This window comes from Macaca thibetana, chromosome 1, assembly GCF_024542745.1.
Source record: "Macaca thibetana thibetana isolate TM-01 chromosome 1, ASM2454274v1, whole genome shotgun sequence".
NCBI classification, from domain to species: domain Eukaryota; kingdom Metazoa; phylum Chordata; class Mammalia; order Primates; family Cercopithecidae; genus Macaca; species Macaca thibetana.
Window position 1 is genome coordinate 195,814,594 of NC_065578.1, and position 26,333 is coordinate 195,840,926.

At 37.4% G+C, this 26,333-nt stretch overlaps 1 protein-coding gene across 4 annotated transcripts in view; it reads right to left on the reverse strand.

The window, feature by feature from the left end:
• POU2F1 (POU class 2 homeobox 1) overlaps positions 1-26,333 on the reverse strand; it is a 197,643-nt gene that overhangs the window by 79,335 nt on the left and 91,975 nt on the right. For 2 of the 4 annotated variants that reach the window (XM_050768314.1, XM_050768317.1), the window contains exon 2: positions 13,134-13,199. In XM_050768314.1, the coding sequence (XP_050624271.1) occupies positions 13,134-13,199 (66 nt within the window). Of the gene's footprint in view, positions 1-7,371; positions 9,503-13,133; positions 13,200-16,389; positions 23,183-26,333 lie in introns of those variants that run through there. The other 2 variants (XM_050768316.1, XM_050768318.1) reach the window with 2 other exon arrangements.

The window sequence follows — 26,333 nt, forward strand, 5'->3', positions numbered from 1 at the left end:
CTTTCCCTGTAAGATGTGAGCCAGTTAATTGGTAGCAGCTTCCTGTCTTCCTCAGAAACACAATGAATGCTCCTTACCTTCTGAGTTTATCGATGTCAGCGTTCCTAGCTTGGATTATGACACTTTGCTACAAATCCTGCTGATACTGTTTATTTTAATCCTAGACTTCTTTATTGCATTCGATTCCCAGTTTTGTTTTCCCTGTATCACAAAGAAATCCCTAATTGACTGTTCCTAATCCTCTCTAGACTGCTTTCTTACATTCCCTTCTACCTAAAAACTTACTCTCTGAATCTGTCTTTACCTCTTTCACTCTCCCATTTCTCACTTAAAAAACAACAAAAAAAGGAATCTTCTACTTTAGGCTACTTCAGCCACCAGGTGCTCTGAAACCCAACACCTTCCCTTTCCTTAAAACTGGATCCCTGATTTATCTGTTCTTTCTTATTTATTTACTTTAAGTTCTGAGATACATAGAACATGCAGGTTTCTTACATAGGTACACGTGTACCACTGTGGTTTGCTGCACCTATTGACCCGTCCTCTAAGTTCCCTCCCCTCACCCTCACCCCTGGTGTGTGATGTTCCCTTCCCTGTGTCCATGTGTTCTCATTGTTCAACTCCCACTTATGCGTGAGAAAATGTGGTGTTTTGTTTTCTGTTCCTGTGTTAGTTTGCTGAGGATGATGGCTTCCAGCTTCATTCACGTCCCTGCAAAGGACATGATCTCATTCCTTTTTATGGCTGCATCATCTGTTCTTTCTTTGCAACTGCCCTCCTACACTGGCTCTTCTCCCTTAGCATCTAAACATATTCAAACTGCTTCACTAGGAGGCCCTTCTAATCTCCCCTCCCATTCTTTTCTTCTCTATCATCCCCCCCTTCCTCCTAATAGATAGCTAACACCGATGGTGAATGGACTGACCCATATATCTACTTGCTTTCTGTGTATACATCAATACTATTAGATGGATTATTACTTATCTCCATCTTACAGCTAAGAAAAACTGACATGAAAAAAGTAACTTGCTCAAGGTAACACAACTAGCAAGTGAAAGGAGCAGGATATGAATCCATGTGGTTTGATTTCAGGGTCTGAGCTCTTAACCACTATGATACATAGCCCCATATACAGCTTCCACTAACAGAGTTGCCTACATTTATCATTCCCTTTACACAACCATTCACTTTCTTAACCACAGCAATTTCTTTCCAAATCACTTAACTAAAATTGTTAAAAGGCCCCCAGTAACTACTAATTGTCAAACTCGAGGGTCACATTTTAAGGCTCCTATGGCAGGACTTGATCACACTGAATGCTAACTCCATGAGCTCACTGGTCTGATTCACATCTGATCTCCATGGTTGTTATTTCTTAGTCTACTTAAGCACTGTCCAATAGACCTTTCTGTGATAATGGAAATGTTCTATTATATGTACTGGCCAATATGGTAGCCACTAACTACATGTGGCTACTGAACACTAGAAATGCGGTTAGTATGATTAAGGAATTGAATTAATTTATTTTAATTTAAATTTAAAGAGCCACATGCAGTCAGTGTCCATTCTACTGGACAACGAAGGTATGGACTCTTCTTCCTCTGCCAGCCCTTTCAACACTGCAGAAGAGCTCCGTCCTTGGTCCTCTTGGCTGATTCCACTCTCCTCCCAGCATCTCTCTCCTAAACATCTCCCTGTTAAGGACCTTATACCTCTCCTCAGGAACCTATCTCTATCTTCAATTGCCCACATCTTCACCTACAAGCACCAGAAGGCACCCCAAGTACAACATTTTCAGAACTGAAATGTTTCATCACCTCATTGTCAAGTCTACTCCCCAACAGTACAGTTCCTACTCAGAGGATGGTATCACATCTCTTCCAGCCCCGAGGCAAATACAAGTATTCATTTTAAATTACTCCCTTTCCTTCCTTCCTTTAAAAAAAAAAACACAAAAAAAAAAAACAACACAAAAAACTACGAAAAAAAACTCCCTCTCAATCTCTTCTCCTCTTCCCTTCAATGGCTCATTAAATTTGACCCCTAGCTTCTATTGCCACTGCTCTAGGCCAGGATGCTATATAATGGATCTAATTGAAAGAATAATGGAGTCTAGTTTTTGGCTTCAAGCAAGATGTAAAGTATAACATGGCTGGAAAATTCTTTTATACCAAAAATTCTTTAATATCTGTTAGAAAAAAAATGAAAAAAGTAACACGACATAAAACTAACCTGCTCTCTAAGGGAGAAAATTATAGACAATCTCTAATAATCTGTGCCTAAAGCAGCATTTTAGAAACAAATGCTCCCTTTACTGTTCTGAATTTCTATTAGTAATGAACAGAAATGGATGCTACCTTTAAAATTCTAAATTTGTTACTGGGTTATCTCATGGCAAAAAGATCAATTGCTCATTCAGTCATTTAACAAAAGTATAATCTTAATTCAGATGTCACTTCCTATTCTCACAGCTTGAGTAATTATAGCACCCTTCTTTCCCTTGACCCCCACCCCGACCTAAAGTTTTAAAATCCCCATGTGCACCAGTGGGCAGAGCCAGGGCAAGTTTCTTAATATGTACTGATCAGATTCTTGTAGACGCCATATCCTGTAACTGACATCTATCAAATCAAACACTAGAGGGAGGTCTATCTTTCCTACAGGTGTTTGATATTTCCTCCTAAACCACCAAGATCCCTCACTGAGCTCCTGAGGCTCTCTGGAAATGCTTCAGCCACTTTCAATGACCCACTAATTAAAAATCTGCTATGAAGGTACTCCAAAAAAAAAAAAAAATCAGTATTTCTACTCTCAGGCTTGTAAGAGCGTCTTGGCCAGTGCAGAATGTAGTCTACACAATAAAATATGTAATAAATTTTAAAATAATAATAAAAGCAGTAAGTATTAAAAATGGCTTCTGGATAAACGTAAGTTCAAAAGGAAAATAATCCTTAAGTGTCTGAAATTTGTAAATGCTCTATTCTGGTTTAACAAGAACTATATTGAGGCCTATTTTGAGGCTTCTCTGGAAAGCACTGGTATTTTATCTGGAAATTATTTCCAAAACTAGTGCTGGTTCAAGGCATCAAGTTGTTAGATTACTATGAAGAATAGTAAGTATATTCACTGGTACCCTGGTCTTTCAGGATTCTCTCAATCTTGGAGGAAATGATATCTGATCATGCTCTTTTATGAATATAATACCAGCCATAGCACTAGTAAATCCCATAGAATTAATAACATCACTGGTTACTAGGAGCTTTGGATGACAATATTTTTGGAATACTAGTCCATAAATAGTATTCCAAAAATGCTATTGTATTTACGTATATTAGGTTACATTAATAAATTCCTTTTGACTTCTCATTTGCCTGAAATATGGTGATATTATCCTGGGGAAAAATCATTTTGGTATGAACAGGAGATGGGAATACTGGGTAGAAGAAGGTGGTTCCCCAGCAAAGGCCCCACCCTCAAGGCTGGAAACCTGTGGTTCTAAATGGGAACAGGCATTCCTATTTTTGCACCCAAAAGTTGCCTTTTGGCCTGCCATGCCCTGCTATCGTGTCTCCATATAACCCCCAGACCCCGGGCTCCAGAGGACATGAACAGTAGAGCAGAAGAATAGCAGAATAGTGCGGCAGAGAGAAAAGAAGGAATGTCTGAATGTTGAGAGGAATTCAGCTGGCGGCAGTCGAAGAGGAGATATCAGCCGCTGGATGCCCAAATTCCAGGGAAAGATCGTCTTCCCATTCCATTCACCTTCCAGCTCCCCAACCATCCTGCTAAGAGCCACCTCCATCACTCAACAAAACCCCTGAATTCATCCTTCAAGTCCATGTGTGACCTGATTCTTCCTGGATGCCACACAAGGACTTGGGTACCAAGAGGATCACTGAGCTAACACTTAAGCTGTCTGTGGATGGCAAGGCTAAAAAGAGTGCACTGAAACAAGTGCCCACTTGGGCTTCGGGAGTTGCAGACACCCACCCCTAGACACTACCATGTGGCCGGAGCCCAAAAAGTGCTTACCAACTCCTGCATCTGCCAGTCTGTGTGCTCCCCTTCCTCTAACAGGTCTGAGCGTGTGGCAGCCAAACATACAAGCCACTACCTGTCACGTGTCCTGCAAGGGGGGTCAGGGAACTCTCCCCTTTCAATTCAAATGAAAAAAGCAAGTGAAAAAGGAAAGGATAGGGAAGCTTTGGATCTATCTATCATAATTCAGATGAAAAAAGACAGCTGACGGACTGTAAATTCATTACAACAGATGAGTCAGCTGCTTTAAAAGAAAACAATTTTTCACATTACAAATCAGAAAATCTTATTAAATATATTAACATTTATATTAAAATATAGTATTTAAATATCTATCCTTTTTACCTTCATTATAAAAAATAATTATAATAAGCCAATGGTAAGTTTTCAAAGATAGTAATAAACAAAAGGTAATGGTAATGGCTGCAGTGGAGTCTGAAGAACTGGAATACTGTCTAATTCTGTGAATGACTAAAAGATAAAGGATCTAGAAATCAGATGACATAATGGAAAGCTTGTAAAGGAATTAGAGACATTAGGACAGAGTTCTTCCCCCATCTCAGTTTTGACTGTTTCTTCATACTGAACATATATTGCCTAGCATCGTAATGATTTAAACCCTACCCAGCCTGTAAGATACAATTTCAGTTCCACCTTCTCCAAAGCCTTCTCTGATCCTCCCAGCTAGAAATACTTTTCCCCTATACTGAATTCTCATGGGTTCACATATACTTCTCATGAATCTTCTCGATTTCTGTTATATTACATTTTCATGTATGTTTTCTCTGTAAGAAAAATTTATTGAGAACAAAATCAGCATTTTATTCAACTTCACTGATGTTACTTAGTACTGTATCTTGCACATTGGAGACAAAAACGACAGGCCAGGCATGGTGGCTCACGCCTACAATCCCAGCAGGAGGCCAAGGTAGGTGGATCACTTGAGGCCAGGAGTTCAAGATCAGCTTGGCCAATATGGTGAAACCCAGTCTCTATTAAAAATACAAAAATTAGCTGAGTGTGGTGGCGCACACCTGTAATCCCGGCTACTTGGGAGGCTGAGGCAGGAGAACTGCATGAATACAGGAGGCGGAGGTTGCAGTGAGCTGAGATCATACCAGTGCACTCCAGCCTGGACAACAGAGTGAGACTCTGTCTCAAAAAAAAAAAAAAAAAAAGAAACAACATAGCTCAAAGGGTAAAAGAATGGTTCTGGGCTGGGTACAGTTGCTCATACCTCTAATCCCAGCACTTTGGGAAGCCAAGGTGGGCGGATCACCTGAGGTCAGGAGTTTGAGACCAGCCTAACCAACATGAAGAAACCCCGTCTCTACTAAAAATACAAAATTAGTCAGGCATGGTGGCGCATGCCTGTAAACCTAGCTACTTGGGAGGCTGAGGTAGGAGAATTGCTTGACCTCGGGAGGCGCAGGTTGCAGTGAGCCAAGATAGCGCCATTGCACGCCAGCCTGGGCAGCAAGAGCGAAACTCCATCTCAAAAAAAAAAAGAATGGTTTTGCTCCCCTTTATAGCCATCTGTGTGACCTTCAACAAGCGACTAAACATCTCTGAGCCTCAACTCCCTTATTTATTAAAAAAAAAAAGACCCTCATTTATAAAAAAAAGAAAAATAATGTTTCATGAGGTTTTTATAAGGATTAAATGAGATTATCTATGTAAAATGTTTAAATCGAGTAAATAATAAATGCTAGCCACTGTCATCATATTCTAGTACAAATGATTATAACGAATTGTTTTATAATAAATTACTACTTTATAGTAAATTAATTTGTAATAAATTGTCAAATGAATGGAAAAGAGTTAAAATGTGACAGTGACTTCCAGAAGAGCTTTAATTTCTTAAAAGATGAGGAACTCCTAAGGGCAAAATTCAAAAGAATGTAGAGAACAGAGTTGTATAACCAGAGAACAGGTAACATCAGGAAGTACTGTGTTCTGTGTCAGTGCATGAACCCAGGCAGAGGGCAGATAACCATCTGTCAGGAGTACTGATAAAAGAGGTCTGTCCTTTGAGTTAAAAGTGAGCAAAACTTTAATATTTGTCCAATATTCCTTTTTCCCTCAATATTTCTTTACATCAAAATAATTGTTTGTTTTTCCTATCAAACCTTGTAAAACTTTAAACAACTTTTTTACTTTTCCAACTATCATCTAAAATAGAGTTGATAAGGTTGAATTTCGGAAAAAATCTTGTGCTAAAGCAGAACAACAGCCCATCAAAGATGGGCCTAATAATCATCCTAATCCCTGGAAGCTGTGAATTTGTTACCTTACACAGCAAAAGGGATTTTGCAAATTGAATGAAGTTCAGGATAGTAAGTGTCCTTCAAAGAAAAGATGGGGACAGGAGAATTAGAGAAGGAAATACGATGATGGAAGCAGGGTTGAGGGGAGGAGGGGGACAGGAAAGGGAGGGAGGTAAACAGATTTGACGATGCTATATATCTGACTTTGAAGATGGAGGAAGGGGCCACAAGCCAAGGAGTGCAGGTGGTCTCCAGAAGCAGGAAAAGAGAAGGAAATGGACTTTCCATAGTACCTCTAGAAGAAATAAAGCACTTACAACACTCTAATTTTAGGACTCTGACCTCCCAAACTGTAAGATAATAAGTTTGTGTTTTGTTTTACCCAAGCAATTCTACTCCTAGGTATATATCCCAAATAATTGAAAACTGGGACTCAGATACTTGTACACCAAAGTTCATTGCAACATTATTCATAATAGCCAAACGGTAAAAACAATCCAGCTGTCCATTAACAGATGAATGCATAAACAAAATGTAGTATATACACACAATGGAACATCATATAAAAAAATAAAGTTTTGATATATGCTACAACATGGAATAACCTTGAAAACATAGAATAGAGTTTACCAAAGGTTGAGGACAGGGAGGAATGGGGAAATACCATCTTTCCCAAGGGGAGTATCCTTGTGCAAACAACTATGTTATAAAAAATATTACCACTCCCTATCTCTTTCTTTTTTGGTGATAGGATATTATTTTGGTAAAATAATCCAATGTCCCATTTTCTTCATTCCTGAGTTTGGACTGCTGATCTAGGCTACAGAAAGGTTATACAGTTGAACCCTGAACAACGGAGTCATGGGTGTCGACCCCACAAACAGTTGAAAATCTGCATGTAACATTTGACTCCCACAAAACTCAAATACTAATAGCCTACTGTTGACCAGAAGCCTTGCTGATACCATAAACAGTTGACTAAAACATATTTGTATATGTAGTATATACTGTATTCTTACAGTAAAGTAAGCTAAAGAAAATCCTAAGTGAGATAAAATATATTTACTATTCATTAAGTGGAAGTGGATCATCACAAAGATCTTCATCCTTGTCTTCATGCTGAGTAGGCTGAGAAGGAGGAACAGGAGGGGTCTTGCGGACTCAGAAATGGCAGAAGACAAAAAGCTGGAAGGGGAGGCAGGAGAGGCAGGCACACTTGGTGTAACTTTATGGAAATACACTGCAATTTCTGACTTTTTTGCTTTTTCATTTGTTTAAAAATGTTTCTATATGCTATCAATCCTTCTTCCACCATGTGCTTTAGTTTCAGTGCCCATATCATAAAAGGGTCCATGCTGTAAAAGAAGGCAAAAAGCAGTCTTTAATAGGATATAGATAGGGCTGTCCTGATCATAAACCTGATTGCATCTGCACAAAACAGTACTGTTAGCCTATTCCTTCCTGCTTTAAATCTTGGTGTACTTTCATGTCTTTCCTTACTAATAAATGTCCTTTGTGGCATTTTTTTCCTCTCAGAATAGGGTACTTTTGTCTGCATTAAAAATATGATCAGGCAGATATCCTTTCTCTTCAATGATTTTCCTTCTTTCATTTTTTTTTTTTTTGCGGGGCAGGGGGTGGGTAGAGATGGGGGTCCAGCTATGGTGCAATTGCAGGTGTGAGCCACCACAGACAGCCTTCATTGATTTTCTCCACGGCATCCGAGAACTTGAGGTCTGCTGCCTCTTCTTTGGCAGAAGCTGCTTCTTCCATTATCCTGACATTTTTAAAGCCAAAAATCTTTCTAAAATTATCAAACCATCCTTTGCTGGCATTAAATTCTCCAGCTTTAGATCCTTCACCTGCCTTTTAAGTTGTCATATAATGACTGTGCTTCCTCTCAAATCACATTAGAATCCGAAGGTATGTCTTTCTTATAGCAATCCTGCACCCACATAAAAGCTGCATTTTCTTTTTTCTTTTTTTTGAGACAAGGTCTCATTCTGTCACCCAGGCTGGACTGCAGTGGTGTGATCTCAGCTCACTGTATCCTTGGCTGCCCGAGCTCAGGTGATTCTTCCACCTCTTCCCCCAACCAGCTGGGACTACAGGTGTGCACCACTACACCTGGCTTTTTTTTTTTTTTTTTTTTTTTTTTGAGACGGAGTTTTGTCTTGTTGCCCAGGTTGGAGTGCAAAGGCCCAGTCTCGGCTCACTGCAACCTCCACCTCCAAGGGTCAAACAATTCTCCTGCCTCAGCCTCCCAAGTGGCTGGGATTACAGCTACACCACGCCTGGCTAATTTTTTTTTTTGTATTTTTAGTAGAGACGGGGTTTCACCATGTTGGTCAGGCTGGTCTCAAACTCCTGACCTCAGGTGATCTGCCCACCTCAGCCTCCCAAAGTGCTGGGATTACAGGCATGAGCCACAGCACTCGGCTTAATTTTTTATATTTTTAGTAGAGGCAGGGTTTCACCATGTTGCCCATGCTGGTCTCAAACTCCTGGGCTCAAGCAATTTGCCCGCCTCGACCTCCCAAAGTGCTGGGATTACAGGCGTGAGCTACTGCACCAGGCCTGTATTTTCAATGAAATAAAAAAGTATTTAGCAAAAAGTTCAAGCTTTTCATGTCTGCTGGTGTAGCTGCAGTGAAGGCTTCAGGAATTTCCTTTTCTTTCTTTTTTTTTTTTTTTTTTTTAAATAATGGGCCTTACACTTAATTTATTTATCTTGAAATGGAGGGCAACTGTAATTGCAGACCTCAATCTGTAGTACTCATCAAGTAATTCAAATTTTTCCTGTAACGTCATGACTTGCCTCTGCTTTGGGGAGCACTTCCAGCACCACCAGTGGCACTTTGTATAGGTCTTACGGCATTATTTAAGGTTTAGGTTACTGCACTAAACAGGATGCAAAATACTCAAGAACATAGAGAGATCACTTTTTACTACAATACGCAATTTACTGGATGAACTGTTCTCTGTGATGTGATTAGGGTCACATGGCATTTTAAATGGATACTCACAATACTTGAGATCATTGCAATAGCAACAAGAGGTGGCTACAAAATTATTACAGTAGTATAGTAGGTAATGCAGTTAATTTTATCCAATTATGATTTAATACTGCATTGTTTACATTTGTTTCTATTTATCTAGACTGTGAATGGTGCCATGTATGCGATCTTCTAGTGTTTGTATGCGATCTTCTAGTGTTTGTATGCATAAGTTTTGATACATTTTAAGTTTTTATAATTTTAATAGATTTGTGGTATTTCACAGTAATAAATGATAAAACAGCATATTATCTACATATATTTAATGCATTAATTACATACCTTTTAATTTTTTTCAATATTTCTAAATATTTCACAAGTCATTTGTAAGTTTTTCCAAATTGTTGCAAATCTCAAAAAAATTCCAACATATTTAATGAAAAATATTTGCATATAAGTGGAGCCATGCAGCTCAAATCCATGTTATTCAAGGATCAGCTGTATAACTATGTTGGCTGAATAAACTAATACATTTATTTTCTTTAAGCCTGATCCTCAACAGGCTTATCAATCCTTTTTATAAATCCACTTAACCTTATAAGAGTACTTTAACAATTATGACATAAAGTATATATAATAAAGTGGCTAGCCACACACCTACAGTAAGAATTCAAAAAACAGCAGCTGCTGCCATTATTATTACTATTATCCCTGCCTTCCTCTCAGATGACTGCCTCAACTACTTTAATGAGAAAAATAAAGCAATCTGATGTGAATGATTGCTGTTTTGCTTCTCCCTTCCACTTCAATTTTCTCCGTTATTGTATAACATTTGCTGCTTCTTCCCAATTTTAGAGACACGGGGTAGTCTCTTTTCATGTTCAGAGTCAACCCTTCATTCTGCACTTCTGATCCTAGACCTCCAGCCCTACCTTGGTTCAATTAATTGTATTTCTTTCTCCACTCTCTTGCTCCCTGATGGGTCCTTCCACCTGACCTATAAACACACTCAAATTTCCTCAAAGAAACTCCTAATTAACACCACTATGGCACTTTTCTGTACCTCCTCTTGAATTCTTTACCATAATCTATCCAGGATCAGTTATTTATCTGTCTTATCTCTTAATGAATTGTTAACTCCTTAAAGAGTGAGGGTTATTTCACCTATTTGCATTGTACATCCTAATAACACTGATTATAGTACTTTATACATAGAACAGACACTTACTGAATACATTTTTTAAAAACCTAAACTATAGATTTTCTGCAAACATATTTGACAAAAAGTGCATCATTTGATTTTGCTTCTCAAATAAATCACTGACAAAAGAAAGGCACAGAATTAACGTGTCAACACAATCTTAAAATTTAATTTTACAATATCATTCTCCTTAAAGTCTCACAAATCAAAATTATTACAACTGTAAACATTTCAGAAAAAAAAGATCTACACAAATGTATTCTGAATGCAGAAATTGTGAGGCTTCAGTTTTATTATAATGCTAAGGGTTCTTTCCCTTAAACATTTTACTTGCTTTCATAAACTACCAAGAAAAGAATAGTTAACTAACAATTCAAGAGTCTGCAGATTCATTTGTTATATGCTTAAATAAAAATCAATTTGTAAGCATGTAATTATCTAAATAAACTGTAATTTCATATCTAATATATCAAACATGGTAAGCAAATATGCAAAGTCTATGATAGGAACCAGTCTGCCACACATTCTATATTAAAACAAGGCAAGAAATTCACAAGACTGTTACAAGTGCTCCAGTCAGAACTTACCTTATACAGGTCTGGACATACACATGTTGCTTAAATTTTCAGTTTTATTTTATTGCACTTCATGGGGAAACTTACATGTGGGCTGTGAATCCTAAACCTGCCTTTATTTCCTGGCTAGTTTTGTGCCTCAATTTCCTATAATTTGAAATAATGGTATCTAACTTGTCAAAATAATTTAACTTGAAATCAGGTAACGCACACAGAGTTCAAGACCAGCCTGGCCAACATGGTGAAACCCCATCTCTACTAAAATACAAAAAATTAGCTGGGCATGGTGGCTGGTGCCTGCAATCCCAGCTACTCCGGAGGCTGAGGCAGGAGAATCACTTGAACCTGGGAGGCAGACGTTGTGGTGAGCTGAGACCGCATCATTGCACTCCAGCCTGGGCAACAAGAGCAAAACGCCACTTCCAAAAAAAAAAAAAAAGTGCTGTAGTTGCTCAATAAATGGTAACTGCTGAAACTGCTATTATAGCAGTAGCATAAAAGTAGATACACGGATGTCCATGGAGTCTGATGTAATTAGTATTTTCAGTGTTTTCCAATCATTCTGCTTCTCTTCCCTCAGGGGAAAAAAAAGTATGTTTCTTCTTTGAAGCTATTCTTTAGGCAAAGGTGTCCTGCCCACCACCCCGCCCCCTAGTCTCTCAGGGGGATCTGCTGCCCTATTTCTCTCTGCAAACATTTCCCACACCTAAGCTAGCTGGCTGAAGCACTGGCACTGGCATAGGAACCAGTGCTAAACAAGAAAGAAAGATGGAGTCCAAACAGGGGACAGAGAAATAACAAAAAGGAGACTGTGGCTGACAATTCAGACAGAATACAATGCTGCCCTTTCCCTTCTCAAGAGATACTACAGAAGTCTTACTTGGCTAGCCTCAGTAAGAGCACTATGAAGTATGTTAAATACAACAGGGGTGAACATGGAAGCCCCACAGCTCAGTTTCACATAAAGAGGTAGGTACTGTTTAGAGATTAACATAAGCATCTCCAGGTATAGGACAGTTTACAGCGAAAGACATGTAGGCAGGAAAACTGCTACATTAGTCCAACTCAGCCATTTACCACAAATTAAGAGTGCCTCTCATTCTTACCATTGCCCATAGTTAAGCATTTTTAAAATGATAAGTCAAAAGGGATCCCTCTCTGCAAGTGAAAAACCTAGTTTTTAGAAGCAAGTACTTTCTGTGAATCCTTGCCCATAACTGTCTTATTTGGTTTAATATTTTGATTTATGGCTTTACCAGAAAGCGGGGAAGTCCCTGTATCATCTCTGGCAGATGATAAAGATACATAGTCTTATACCCTCTAAGCAATATACTGACTCAAGAGTATGAGCCGTGGAGACAAACCATCTTTTACGGATTTACCTTTCTCACATGGGGCCTCAGTATTCTCATTTATATGATAATTTTCTCTTGACAAAAGGTTTAATGAAGTATAATTTTTTTTAATTACCAAATAAAAGAATGTATTAGAAATGGGTGTTTGTAACTACTTACTGATACTATCATAACTTTTAATATAATTTATATCAAAGGCAGGGCAAATAAAATTTACTATTTTGATTAACATCTGTAAGAAAAATAACATTTTACTGAATGGTTACTGTGTAGCTGGCATTTTGCTTCACATGCCACATATATTATCTCCTTTAATACTCACAATGACCTGAAATATATTATCCTCATTTTGTAATTGAATAAATTAAGTCTCAAAAAGACTGGGGAAATTGGCTAAAGTCACATAGCTAGTAAATGGTAAACCCATATTTCATACCCAAAACTATCTGAGCCAAAGGACAATTTTCCTAACATCTGCACAGTTTGCCTGATAGAAGAAAAACAACAAAGCTGCCTGCAGAAGGAAGTTAGGTAATCTTAAACAAACATAATCCCTCCCAGTTCCTCAAGGACTGAATCGTATTTGACAACTCAATACTCAAATTGGTCTGTGTTTGCCAAATACGAGTCCTAGTTACGTGGAAAGTTTCTTCTTTGTGCTCTACTAGAGTTAATTAAAAGGTAGATCAGAAAACTCTTACCTGTGTTGCCATCTCCACTCTCCATAGATGGTTTACTGGTTTCTGATGGATTGTTCATTCTTGAGTCTGCAATAAATCAGAGGTGAATGAGGTTTTTAAAAAACTGGGAATGGAGATGGGATTGAGGAGGCAAAACTGTGGCCAAAAAAAGGGTTAACTAATGTTATATAGTTTAAGAAGACCTGGTGTATACATGTCTGGCTAAAATACTAGGAAGTGTAATAAAAGGTTATCTGGAAGAAATTCAAAATTCCCCAGACCCTGAAGGGATTCACAAATAAACTCTTTTTAAAGAATTTTAAGATTCTTTAAAGAAAGACAGCAGAACTGTAACCCGAAAAAAATTAGAAAGTCTGATATGTAAAAGGAATAAATGCTTTGTAACACGAAGTAAAACTGGAAAGGGGGGAAGCACCTCACAAAATAAAATGTTATTCCCAAATAAAGTATCTTTTTCTATATGCAATGATATTCATTCATTATAACTAAAACAACCCACTGGTAATCTTGATAATAGATGGGACAGTAACTCAACCTATGAACTAAAAGAAAACACGTCTAAGATAAATTATCTCCAAATTTACTCTCCTCCCTAACTAAACTAAACAAGTCAAAGTGAGAACATATTAAATTCATACCTCAACTATAAACCTGCACAAGAAGTTGTACCATAAGGCGTAACAGATATATCTAATAATTTCAAAACTGCAACACAACCACACCCACTTAAAGAAATACTACCTCAATATCCTAAATGAAACTGCTAATTTGGGTTTATCATTTCTGGGTTATCTATTTAATGAAGGTTTATTTCTGCAGTAAAAAGTTTTCATCAAGCAATATTAGGTATTCCAGAAAATACATTAAGAGAAGAGACAAGAACTCTGTTTTCCTTCTAACTCTTTGAAAGGGTAAGAAACGGAATATACATAAATGTATCTCTTATTCTACTACTGTAAACTCAAACTTAGAATATTTATAATCAAACAAGTTTACTGTCAAATAAGTTCTGCCTTTCCCCCCATTAACTTATTTAGTGGTTAAATAAGTTAAGAATCATTTAACTTTAGTTATTAACAGAGAACAAATGTTTAAACTATATTGTGTTTTTGTCCAAAGAGCACATTTTGTCATCTGCTTAAACATCTAACTAGGAAATCAAAACAATCACTAGATAGAATTCTCAACCATGTTCTTCACAGTGGAATTATCCCCATGCACAATAGATGAGGAATAAAAAAATCAGGAGTCTTTCTTTTATAAGTTTCATTTCCAACAAGAAGATGTGTAATAGCTTTTCTAATACAGTAAGTTTCTGCAACTGATGCTTGTCTTATGGGCTAAGGCAGTTCTGTCATAACTTTGGTTTGGTCTTCTGATGTTCAAAGGGTTAAAATTCATATGTTTGTGGTCATAAATGAGGGCAGTTCTACAACTTCCTTCTCCTCACTGTCCAGAGAAATTTAAGTATCATCTGAAAGCATACTAAGGTTTGAAAGGAACAGGTGTACAACTTAGTGAAAAATCAGCTTTCTGAATGACAACCAAAATCTCATGAAAGTCAACAGAGATCACAATAAATGTAACAGAACATACCATTAGCATCCATACTGCTCAATGCTTCCTTTAAATGAATTTTAAAGGAAAGTGGAAAAAATGATCAATCAGTTAACATTCATAAAAGGAGTTAACAGTTTTCTCACATATGTAGGTACTGCAGAAATAAAGCAGCATAATTCTTAACAAGTCATGAGCCTGACCTTGTATAATTCATATTCTGATTTTCCCATCTATAAATTAAAGATTATGTCACAGATAATAAAGATTATGTGTTTTAAATGAATCTTCTCAGATTCTTCTACTGAACTGTCAAGAGCTTCAAAAGCATTTAACAAAATTATCTCACATACACACAAAAATAAAACATTACTTCACATACACACAAAAGTAGAATTGCACAACAATGGGAAGACTTTAAATAATATTTACTATTAACTGAAAGTAAGAGATGTAATTTCTAATTCTAAAATGAAATGTTAAAAATATTTCAAAAAGGTATTTTTCTTTCCTTTTTTTGAATTCCTAACTAAGTAAATGTCAAAGAGTAAATACAAGACTGAATTCCTGACATAAATTTGTTGTTTCTGTCACTCAAACTTTACATAGTGGCTTTTACTGTGCTGGGCAGATACTGCTACCCTGGGTTTAGGCCATGCCTTCTGCACAAGAATTCAAACATTTTCAGAAGTATCATTTTACTTTATCTTTGGCAACTATGAAGGTGACAGGAGCAGCTTCAATTTTCAAGTGCGGAAAATGACAATATAGGAAAAAAGTCGTTTGCAAAAGTTTTAAATGTAAGATATCCACGTCCTGGAGTTCATACAATTTTAACTTTCCAGGTGACTAGAGTAACTAAAAAAAGTCTCAATAATTCTGCATATAAACAGACAGAACTCCACACAAAATACGACCACCATTAGCCACCATATATCTAAAAATCAAAGTGCCTTGATTTATTTGAAATCTCCATCACCAACGATGGCTTTAATAAATTGAAGCTGGACATCCTTCCAGTCCAAAAGCCTTGCTGTTCTATAGAGAAAACTCTAAAAAGGTTTTCCAACATTTAAAATTGCAGTTATCTAGAGTATATAGTTTATTTCAAAAAAATTAAAAAGAAAACGAATCCTAGCAAAAATCTGAGAACAGTTAATAGTTTCTAAAATCTGGAAATAGATCAAAAGAACTAATTTAAAGAGGGTATAAATTACCCTCTTTATTAACATTTATGAAAACTATTCTGCACTGTGACTCAACCTTATTTTTCACTGAGCATTTTGGTTTTTGTACAAGATGTTCTCATTAGGTATGGAAAACATTTTTATTAATATGTTAATATTAATATCTATGTACAGTTATGCCTTGTTTCAGATTTAAGATGTTTTTATAACTACGTGAAATGTTCTCAATAGGAATTTCCAAAAAGCAAAAATATTCATTCAAGCTGAACTCTAAATTCACTGTATTTACTAACAATACCCTCTGAACCAGAAGAGCTAGTCACAAGGAGGGACCTACTGCAAATTCAAGTAAGCTTGTGCTTTGCAAATGCTTTCCTCCTTCCCTGCTCAGTCCAACTCTCCCCCTCCCCCCACATAGGCTGCATATGCGATTAAGCATTTATGCATAGTCAACCCGACACACGCTATTTCCATATTAAAGCTTCTAAGAAAAGAACTGTGCTGGTACCCACCTAGAATATAGTCACTGCAGTCCAGCATTGCTGTGAAATCTTCTAGAGGAGCAGAGAGTCCAAACAAGGAAGAAACAGGTAGCAGTTTGGGGTGGGGAAAGAAGGTACTACTATTTCTAACAAATCTACACTATGTTCTTAAGAAAAAAGGGGGGTTGGGTAGGGTGGAAAGTGGATTAAGGGGAAAAGCAAAATACAACTTCTGTTACACCATAGCAATCTTCAACTGAATAAGGAAACTTCAGTTGCTCAGAGGAGTTTTAGTCTCTCCTACCAGCTACGACTGACATTGTCAAGGCAACTGAAGCATGAAAAAGTTCCTCTTTTTGTAATAAAATAGAAACAAAGATTGCAGCTGGCAGTTTCCATAATGAAGCTTAATCAGTATGCGCGTGATTAGGGCCTTATGCAAATCTCTCCTCGTTAGCACAGCAGCCAGCACTTTGAAGTCCATGAACAATTCATTTACAGAATATACTGAAAGCACTCCCTGCATAATTTAAATCATTGCATAAATATTTATCAGGTTATTTGCATATTAATTGGCAGTGCATGAAGGGAAAAATTATCTCCTGAGTGCCAGCATAATAATTAGGAGGATAAAATGAGGCTTCTTCCAATGGCCTGGCTTCTTGGACCTAACTGGAGATAGTACCGGGGGAGAAGAGAGATACAGGAGACAGAGTTCTGTTAAAATGCCACTGAAATGACACGTACAAATTAGAAACAACTCTACAGACTTAAGCACCTTTAATCTTATTCCTGCTGGCAACAATGACTTCAGTAATAAGAGGATTTGCAAAAAGCTTTCTACACAATCCAAATAATCCCAAGGAAACAATTAGCAAGGTAGAAGCAGAACACAAGGCTGTCAAGATGGTGCTAGTCTACTGATAGGGAATTTTCCAATTCTTAACACACTTCTGTCAAGAGAAAGTCCCACTTTAAGACACGGCAACAGTAAACCCAGAAGCAGTGCAAGGTGTGTATCTTAAAGAGTATAGAAATTCATTATCTACAAATCTTTTTATACTACCAAATTAGCAGAATAGATTAGTTGAATGCTACATATTATGCAGTATCCTTTCCCCATGAAATAAATCTCAAGTAGAAAGAAGACAGTTTGTTACTTAGAATCTCTATTGTCAAAGGGTGGGCCATGTTAATTGTGGAATTACTTGGTATTCTGAAATAAATTTCACTTAATGAACATACACACATATATAATCCTTACTAAACTATATGTTTGTACATTTGTACCTTGTACATTTACAAGGTAAGTCATCTACCCAAAATTTTTCAGGTATTACAATGATAACAGTCTAATCATCACAGACAATTCAGGAGAAGATTTACAAAACCTCCATGGAGTAATAAGCATTATTACCCCTTTCTTTCCTTAAATATTATTAAAGTAAGAAAACTGAGGCACAGAGAACTAAAACACTTTATCCAATGTCACACCAGTAATTTGGAGTCAGGATTTAAAACTAGAATTTTCTGACATCAGAATCTATGCTCTTGGCTATTCCTATGCATTATGGATGAGTTACACATGTAGGGAATTGCTGGGAGGTGGTAAAGCAGCAGACTGAATGGTTTGTTTTCAGTGTAGTGAAGAAACCAGTAAATGGCGGCAAAGACATTGTGTTTACAAGTCAGGTGTGTACAGATACACAGAAGAGTGCACTAGATTTGAGGAGAGTTCTCAAAGGTGTCATCCCATTAATAACTGCTTTTATTTAGAACTAGTCTTCAAGAATATCAAATGTCTGATTTTAAAAATATGTATGCACCTTTTCCCAACATTAAGGTTGAAATTAAACTCAACATGCATATGAGGAAATGAAAGACAGATTTTAATAAGGAGCCTTTAAAAAGATTCCCTTGCAAGTCAGTAGAGGACCAAAAACCTTAAACTTTTGGATCAGCACTCTGCATTACCAGTTTTAGTGTTTTACAGAATCACAAAATGCTTAAGAGGAGAGACTTTGGGGGAGAAACTTAACACGGCCATTTAGTACCTGTAATACCTGTTTAAGTTCCTTCCCTCTTCCAGCCTTAATTTTCTCATCTATAAAATGATGATATCCCTTTCATGAGGTTATTGTGAGATAAATTTTTCATGCTTCTCAGACAAGAGCGTGGACTGGAGGAATGTGATGCAGTTGTGCCAGTGCAGACATCAAATCATTGGATAAACACGGTACATCTTTTGAAAGCATCGATCTTATTTAATATTTCGCAGCACTTTTATTAAAATAAGAATACATTACAGAAGAGAACACAAATTTCAAATGAGTTTTTAAGGTAGAATATGTTAGATTATACAAATTCTCCTTGGTGAGAAAAGATGAAAAGCAGTGGTGAATGTGACTAGATTACAGTATATCAATAAATGTTTATTTCCCTCCTGTTCTGCCTTTACAAAATTTTAAATTTACTGTTTGCATTTATTATGGGATATTTCTGCAACTTACCATCTGCTCTTTTCTACTTTATGTAATAACATCTTTAAACTACCTTTCTAGTGCCAATGTGGTCTTTCATATATTAGCTAAGGATGACTTGGAGCCAGTCATCGCTGACAAAGGAGTGTGTCTGTACCCAACAGGAGCGGCACCTTCTTAGTGAAACAGCCTCAGGCTAAGAGAGGCCCACAGGACCTGTAGCAGAGAGGCTATAGTTTACCAGCCCACACAGGATACTATCTAGAGTGGGACCCCCTTCCCCTCTACTGCAAAGCTCACCCAGACAAAAAAGCTCCCTTTGCTAAAGTGGGAAGGAAAGGCGAGAAAAGTCCCTTTCTGCCACTCTTGATCTAAGTACCTTACAAATTTTAGAGGGGAAGTTTAAACACCAGGAGCTTGTCCAAGCCTCTACAGATGGATTGGGAGAGGGATGGTCACCATCTCTTGCCTGTACTCCCCAACCATGGCACATTTATGTCCAAAAGAAGAAAATAACAGCTTTTCCCACAAAGTTCAAATGTCTGTTTCACTTGGTCATCTGTCTGAAATAATAGCAAAGAATCAATTAGATTAAAACTTAACCTAGAAAGAACACCCTTTGTACAAAGGAAAACCATTTTTAAGAGGTTTGTGGGATTGTCGGTCATTCACACTTGAGCATGAATTAATCCAATCCCACCGCTTCATTTAACACCTAGTTTAGGAGTTGATTAGTGAGGCAATGTTTCTACTAGAGAACAGTCTCTAGTTTCTACTAGAGAAGAGGCCAATAAATAATAAAATAACTGATATTTAGAGGACCTGGATTGGGGGTGGGGTAATGGGGGCAAAGGGTTCATAGAAGGTAGTAATAATAGGAAATAGTAGTAACATATGGAAGTATAAAAAGGAGCTGAAAGGGCAAATTCAAATTCATGTATTTCACAACTATGCCTAAAATGTAGGCTTTTTTTTTTTCCCTCCTAAAAGAGGGGACAAATGCTCTTCCAGGACCCAGAAACTGGTAGTTTTGTTTTTTTTTTTTTTTTTTTTTTTTGAGACGGAGTTTTGCTCTTTTGCCTGTGCTAGAATGCAGTGGTGCAATCTCGGTTTACTGCAACCTCAGCCTTCTGGTTTCAAGCGATTCTCCTGCCTCAGCCTCCCAAGTAGCTGGGATTACAGGTGCCTGCCACCAAGTCAGGCTAATTTTTGTATTTTTAGTAGAGACGGGGTTTCACCATGTTAGCCAGGCTGGTCTCAAACTCCTCACCTCGTGATTCGCCCGCCTCGGCCTCCCAAAGTGCTGGGATTACAGGCGTGAACCACCATGCCCAGCCAACACTACTAGTATTAAAATATTTTTACACTCATGATCTTATGGGCCAGTGTAGGTATCATTAGAAATGAAATTGAGGGCAATGACAACTAAATCACAAACTAGTGTTTTGAAACACACTTTTTATGTGAGAGTGAACTGACATTGGCCTATACTCTACCTTACTAAATCATTAACATCCAGCCTGGTCATGTTCTATATGAACAGCCATTTGTACCCTCTATTCTGTACTAACCGTCTACCTAGTTGAACAAGTAGAAATGTCTGACTCAACAATTATTCCCTGTTACCTCCTTTCTGTATCATGGGGGGTGTCTGTATCTTTTAGTTCCACAGGTTTCACCCCAGGCAATCTCAACAGTACACCATTATCTTTTCCAACCTTTGTCTCTTTTCCAATCTACCAATAATTTAGCGTCCTATTAACTTACAGAAAACAATGATATTTCAACACTCACTAATAAAAATACTTAGTACCTCAAATATTATCAACAATTATTTACAAAAAAAGTCCAAAAAAGCCATCACACATGTACAGCCTAAAATCATTTTACTAATGCCCACCAAATATGAAAGAACATTTCAGGATTTGAAAATTTTAGACTCAGAATCAAGTGACAGGTATTGGCACTGCCACCATTCTTGTCAACTACATCACAGACTATGTAAATGTAAATGATACCCTCGAAGGTTACACTATGGGGCTCTCAGTGTCCCCTCCCCCCTAAAAAAATCTTTTAAAATACTTAATGGAATTTCTATCATTTACTAAAAATCTAGATGGGCAGATACCATGAAAGAAATGTACTTTATCAACGTGGCTATTCATAACAAGCAATCTGAAGGACAATCTTCATAAAAAGTAAACTGAGGCCTAGTTAATAAACACAGAGCCGAGGTATGGTGGGGGTTGGGGACTCAGGCACACTACGGAGGCATGAGAGGAAGACAAATAAAATAAAATGGGTAAAAATTCTTATCCCATGAGACTCCGATCAGTAGTTGGTTGGCTGATTGAACAAAACAGTCAACCTAAATATCATAAACACATATACATAATCATTGTATTTTAACCCAAAGCATACAAATATGCATTCATTCACCAATTTTGGGGGCCAACACCTTCCCTTTGAATTTGGATCCCAAATAATAATAAAAAATAATAAATAAATAGTGTGATTAAAATTAGTACAACTAGCATGAACAGTATTGGGAGCTCAAACAAGTAAATGGTTCTTGATAACTTTACAACTCAACTGGTAGACATACCATGAAGTAAGTCTTCAGCATGCTATATAGGGAATCAGTGCTTCAAACAGGAATGGGCTGTCAGTTAATCTCATCAAGTCATTTAAGTGGTGGTTCACTGAGAAAGCTACCAAACTAGTGGAAAGCAGTTTGAAATGACACGTTTCTGGTCTCTTTTAACCTGTGCTATATTACATTTTTACACCTATATACATAGCTCATCTACTGTTCACTCTAACAGTCTGGCATTCTTAAAACCTATTACAAAATCCAATCCTGAATTTCTTGGTTGTAAAAGCTTAAATCTCTGTGTAGCTCTATTAAAGTTTTACCATTTCACTAAACTTATCTGTCTATCCTATCCTACATGATCCTATCCTACCATACTGTTTCTTTACTTCCATGACTGTGTTTCTTTCATTCTAGTTTAAAGTGTTTTGCCAAGTCATTGATTTCAATCATTAATAGATTCAACAAGTATTTACTAAGTGTTTTCAGGCACAGGGATAGGAATTGGGAAGACAAGAATGTGTTGGGAACAGGCCCCCAAAATGGCCATAAACAAAATCTCTGCAGCACTGTGACATGCTCTTGATGGCTATGACACCCACGCTGAAGGTTGCTGGTTTACCAGAATGAGGGCAAGGAACACTTGGCCTACCCAGGGCAGAAAACCGCTTAAGGTGTTCCTGAACCAAAAACAATAGTATGAGCGATCTGTGCCTTAAGGACAGGTTCCTGCTGCAGATAACTAGCCAGAGCCCATCCCTTTGTTTCCCATCCCTTTGTTTTAGTTAATCTATAATCTATAGAAACAACGCTTATCACTGGCTTGCTGTCAACAAATATGTGGGTAAAACTCTGTTCGTGGCTCTTAGCTCTGAAGGCTGTCAGCCCCCTGATTCCCGCTCCACACTCTGTATTTCTGTGTGTGTGTCTTTAATTCCTCTGGTGCTGCTGGGTTAGGGTCTCCACTGGTCTCGGCAAGGACAAGCTTCAGAAAGTTTGTAATTGAATAATAGAAATATTAAGCAATCACCAAAATGTGTAATTACAAACTGTGAACATTCCAGGGAGAAAAAGAATAGGTCACTATGGAGTTTTAACACAGGCCTATACAGTAAGTTGTCTTGACATTGTTGTCTAGTATTAGAGTTCTAGCCAGGCGTGGTGGCTCATGCCTCTAATCCCAGCACTTTGAGAGGCGAAGGCAGGAAGATCACCTGAGGTCAGCAGTTCAAGACCAGCCGGGCCAACATGGTGAAACCCCATCTCTACTAAATATACAAAAATTTAGTCACCTGTGGTGGTGTGCACCTACAGTTCCAGCTACTCAGGAGGCTGAGGCACAAGAATTGCTTGAACCCAAGAGGCAGAAGTTGCAGTGAGCCTAGACCGTGACACTGCACTCCAGCCTGGGTGACAGAGTGAGACTTCATCTCAAAAAATAAAAATAATATTAGAGTTCTCCTATTTCAACAAATAAAATGTGACTTTTTCTCTGATTCAATTTCATAAATCCATGAAAAAATAAGCCTTGTTTTGCTTAAAACCCAGGCAGCTTTGATTATTTCCATCCATTTTTTGAACTGTTCCGTTTCATTTCTGATACTGGTAATTTATGTTTTCTCTCTATCTGTTACACTCAGGCTTCCAGAATCTGTGTGACAACACAAGGGTAACAAATATCCCAGAGTTCTATATCAGATATGAAATCTAAAGATACACCCAATTAATTAAAGTTTTTTCAGCCTAATCAGATGTTATTAACATTTCTTAATAATAATATAGTGGTAGTCATTCTATAAACATTTATTAACCTCAATCTGTCCAAAATACCCTTCTTTTCCCTGTATTGTTTCATGAAAAGTTTACCTATCCTACAAAAACTATTCAAAAGCTATGGCCTCAGGTCTTCCCTCATTCTCCTAGTTATTAAGGAACTATTTCTTTCTCTGAAATCCTATAGCAATTATTATATCCCTCTCTTTTGCTTTTAACTTTTTATTTTGAAATTATTAGAAATGCAAAGGAATCTTCAAAGATGGATCCCATGTACCATTCATTAATTTCTCCACTGGTTACGTCTTATGTAACTACATATATTAAATCCAAACAACTGATCTTCATATAAAGTATACTTCTACTTCATTTTAAGGTCACATGTGCAGGTTCCTGTAACTATCATTGCAATCAAGATACAGAACTATTTCATCACACAGAATTCTGTCCTGCTACCCCATGACAGTCACACCAACTCCTATCCCTCAGGCTATTTCTAATCCCTGACAACCACTAATCTACTATCTACCTTTATAGCTGGTCATTTTGGTAACGTTATACAAGTGGAAACATACGTAACATGACCATTTGAGATTGGCATTTTTTACTCGGCATTATGTATGCCTTTGAGATCCAACCAAGCTTTTGTGTGTATCAATAGTTATTCCTTTTTCTTGCTGAATATTAAGTATTCCATGGTACAGATGTCCCATAGTTTGCTTTTTAATTTCAGGGTTTATTCATTTATTTATTTTTAAGAGATGGGGTATCTCTCTGTTGCCCAGACTGGAGTGCTGTAGTGTAATCATAGTTCACTGCAGCCTCGAACTCCTGGGCTCAATTGATCATCCCGCCTTAGCCTCCCAAGTAGCTAGGACTACTAGTACGTCACCACACCTGGCTAATTAAAAAAAAAAAAAAAAAAAAAAAATTTTTTTTTAGAGACAAGTTCTCACTATGTTGCTCAGGCTGGTCTTGAACGAGCCATCATCCCACTTTTTTGTCTCCCAAGTAGCTGGGATTACAGGCATGAGGCACCACGCTCAACAATACCCCACTGTTTGCTCAGCATTTACTTATTGAGGGACTTTTTGGCTGTTTCTAAGTTTTAGGCTATTAAAATAAACCTGCTGTAAACATTCGTACACAGGATGTACAGAGGATGACAAGTCCACACTGCGGGAAAATATTTACAAAGCACATTTCTGATACAGGACTCTTATATATAATATGTAAAGCACATCTGTATACATATTTTTATGTGAACATAATTTTTTATTTCTCTGCGATAAATGCACAGAAGTGAGACTGCTAGTGCATAGGGTGTATGTATGTATTAGGCCATTCTTGCATTGCTATAAAGAAATGCCTGAGGCTGGGTAATGTATAAGAAAAGAGGTTTAATTGGGTCAGGTTCTGCAGGCTGTATAGGAAGCATAGCAGCATCTGCTTTCGAGGAGACCTCAGGAGGCTTACAATCATGGTAGTAGGTGAAGGCAGGAGCAGGCATGCCATATGGCAAAAGCAGGAGCAAGAGAGACAGAGATTGGGGAGGGGGGTTGCCACACACTTTAAAATGACCAGATCCCATGAGAACTCACTATCAAGAAGACTGCACCAAGCTATGAGGGATCCACCCCCATAATCCAAACACTTCCCACTAGGCCCCACCTCCAACACTGGAGATACAAAGATGTTGTATAGCTGCACAAAAATATTTTCTTTCTTTACATCCTTTCTATGAGTTTTTTCTATTTAAAATATTTTTTGTTAAAAACTAAGACTCAAACTAGACTAGGCCTACACAGGGCCAGAATCATCAAGACATCACCAAACGATAGGAACTTTTCAGTTCCATTATAAACTATGGTAGTCATTCTTTTAGGGTAGGTCTGCTGGAGGTAAATTTTCTTTCTTTTCCTTCACCTAACAATGTCTTGATTTCCCCTTCATTCCTGAAGGATATTTTTGCTAGATATAGATTTGGGGGAGTTTGAGCTCTCTCTCTACCTGAAAAATACTATGCCTTGGCCTCCTGGCCTCCATGGTTTCTGCTAAGAAATCCACTATCCCTGGAATTGTTTTTCCCATAGGTAAGATGTCATTTCTCTCTGTTTTCAAGATTTTTCCTTTGTCTCCAGTTTATGTAAGTTTTATTAAAAATGTGTCTTGGAGATTTTTTTTTTTTTTTTTTTTGGTGAAAATTTTTTGCTTGAAATTTGCTCAGTTTCTTAAATCCATACGGGTATATGTCTTCTACCAAATTTGGGGAGTTTTCAGTGTTCTGAAAGTACTTTTCAGCCCCACCCTCTTTCTCCTCTTCTCCCAGTACTCAGATGAAAGTTAGAACTTTTGTTGTAGATCTTTTTGCTTTAGTCCTAATGGTCCCTGAGGGTCCATTGATTATTTGTTCTCTTTTCTCTTTCTTGTTCAGATTGGGTAATTTCTATTGTTCCATCTTCCAGTTCACTCTGTCTCCTCCATTCTGTTGTGAGCCTACACAGTGAGTTTTAGTACAGATATTGTAGCTGTTCAAAAATTTCTATTTAGTTTTTCTTTATATTTTCTATTTACTGAGGCCTATTTCTTTACTCAGACTTCATATTTTTTTCATTTGTTTCAAGCATGTCCATAATTACTCATTGAAGCATTTTTATGACAGCTGCTTTAAAATCCTTGTCAGATAATCCTAACATCTCTGTCATCGTGGTAATTATGTCTATTGATTAGGCATTTTATATTAAACATTTTTATGTACATGGACATTTCTGCTTGGTAAACTATTCCTTTGTCACTTCAAAATTATCTTCCTTTATCTACCTCCCTCCCTTTTTTGGCCTCAGAATTTACTGTATAACAGCTCTTTTGTTTTTATACTATTTGACTGGTATAGCTCCATAGATTCATTAATCATCTTTTCTGTGTCATTTGGTTTTAGGTGTGTCACTTATGAAAAGAAATAGGATTTTCATTTCATTTTTTAAAAATCCAATCTGAGTAGAAGTTTGTTTAACCCATTTACTACTTCCTTTGTGATTACTGAGATATTTGGCCTTTTCCCATCATGTCATTTTACAGTTTTTATTTACTTTAGCTGTTATTTGTTGTGGATCTCCCTTCCCCTTCTT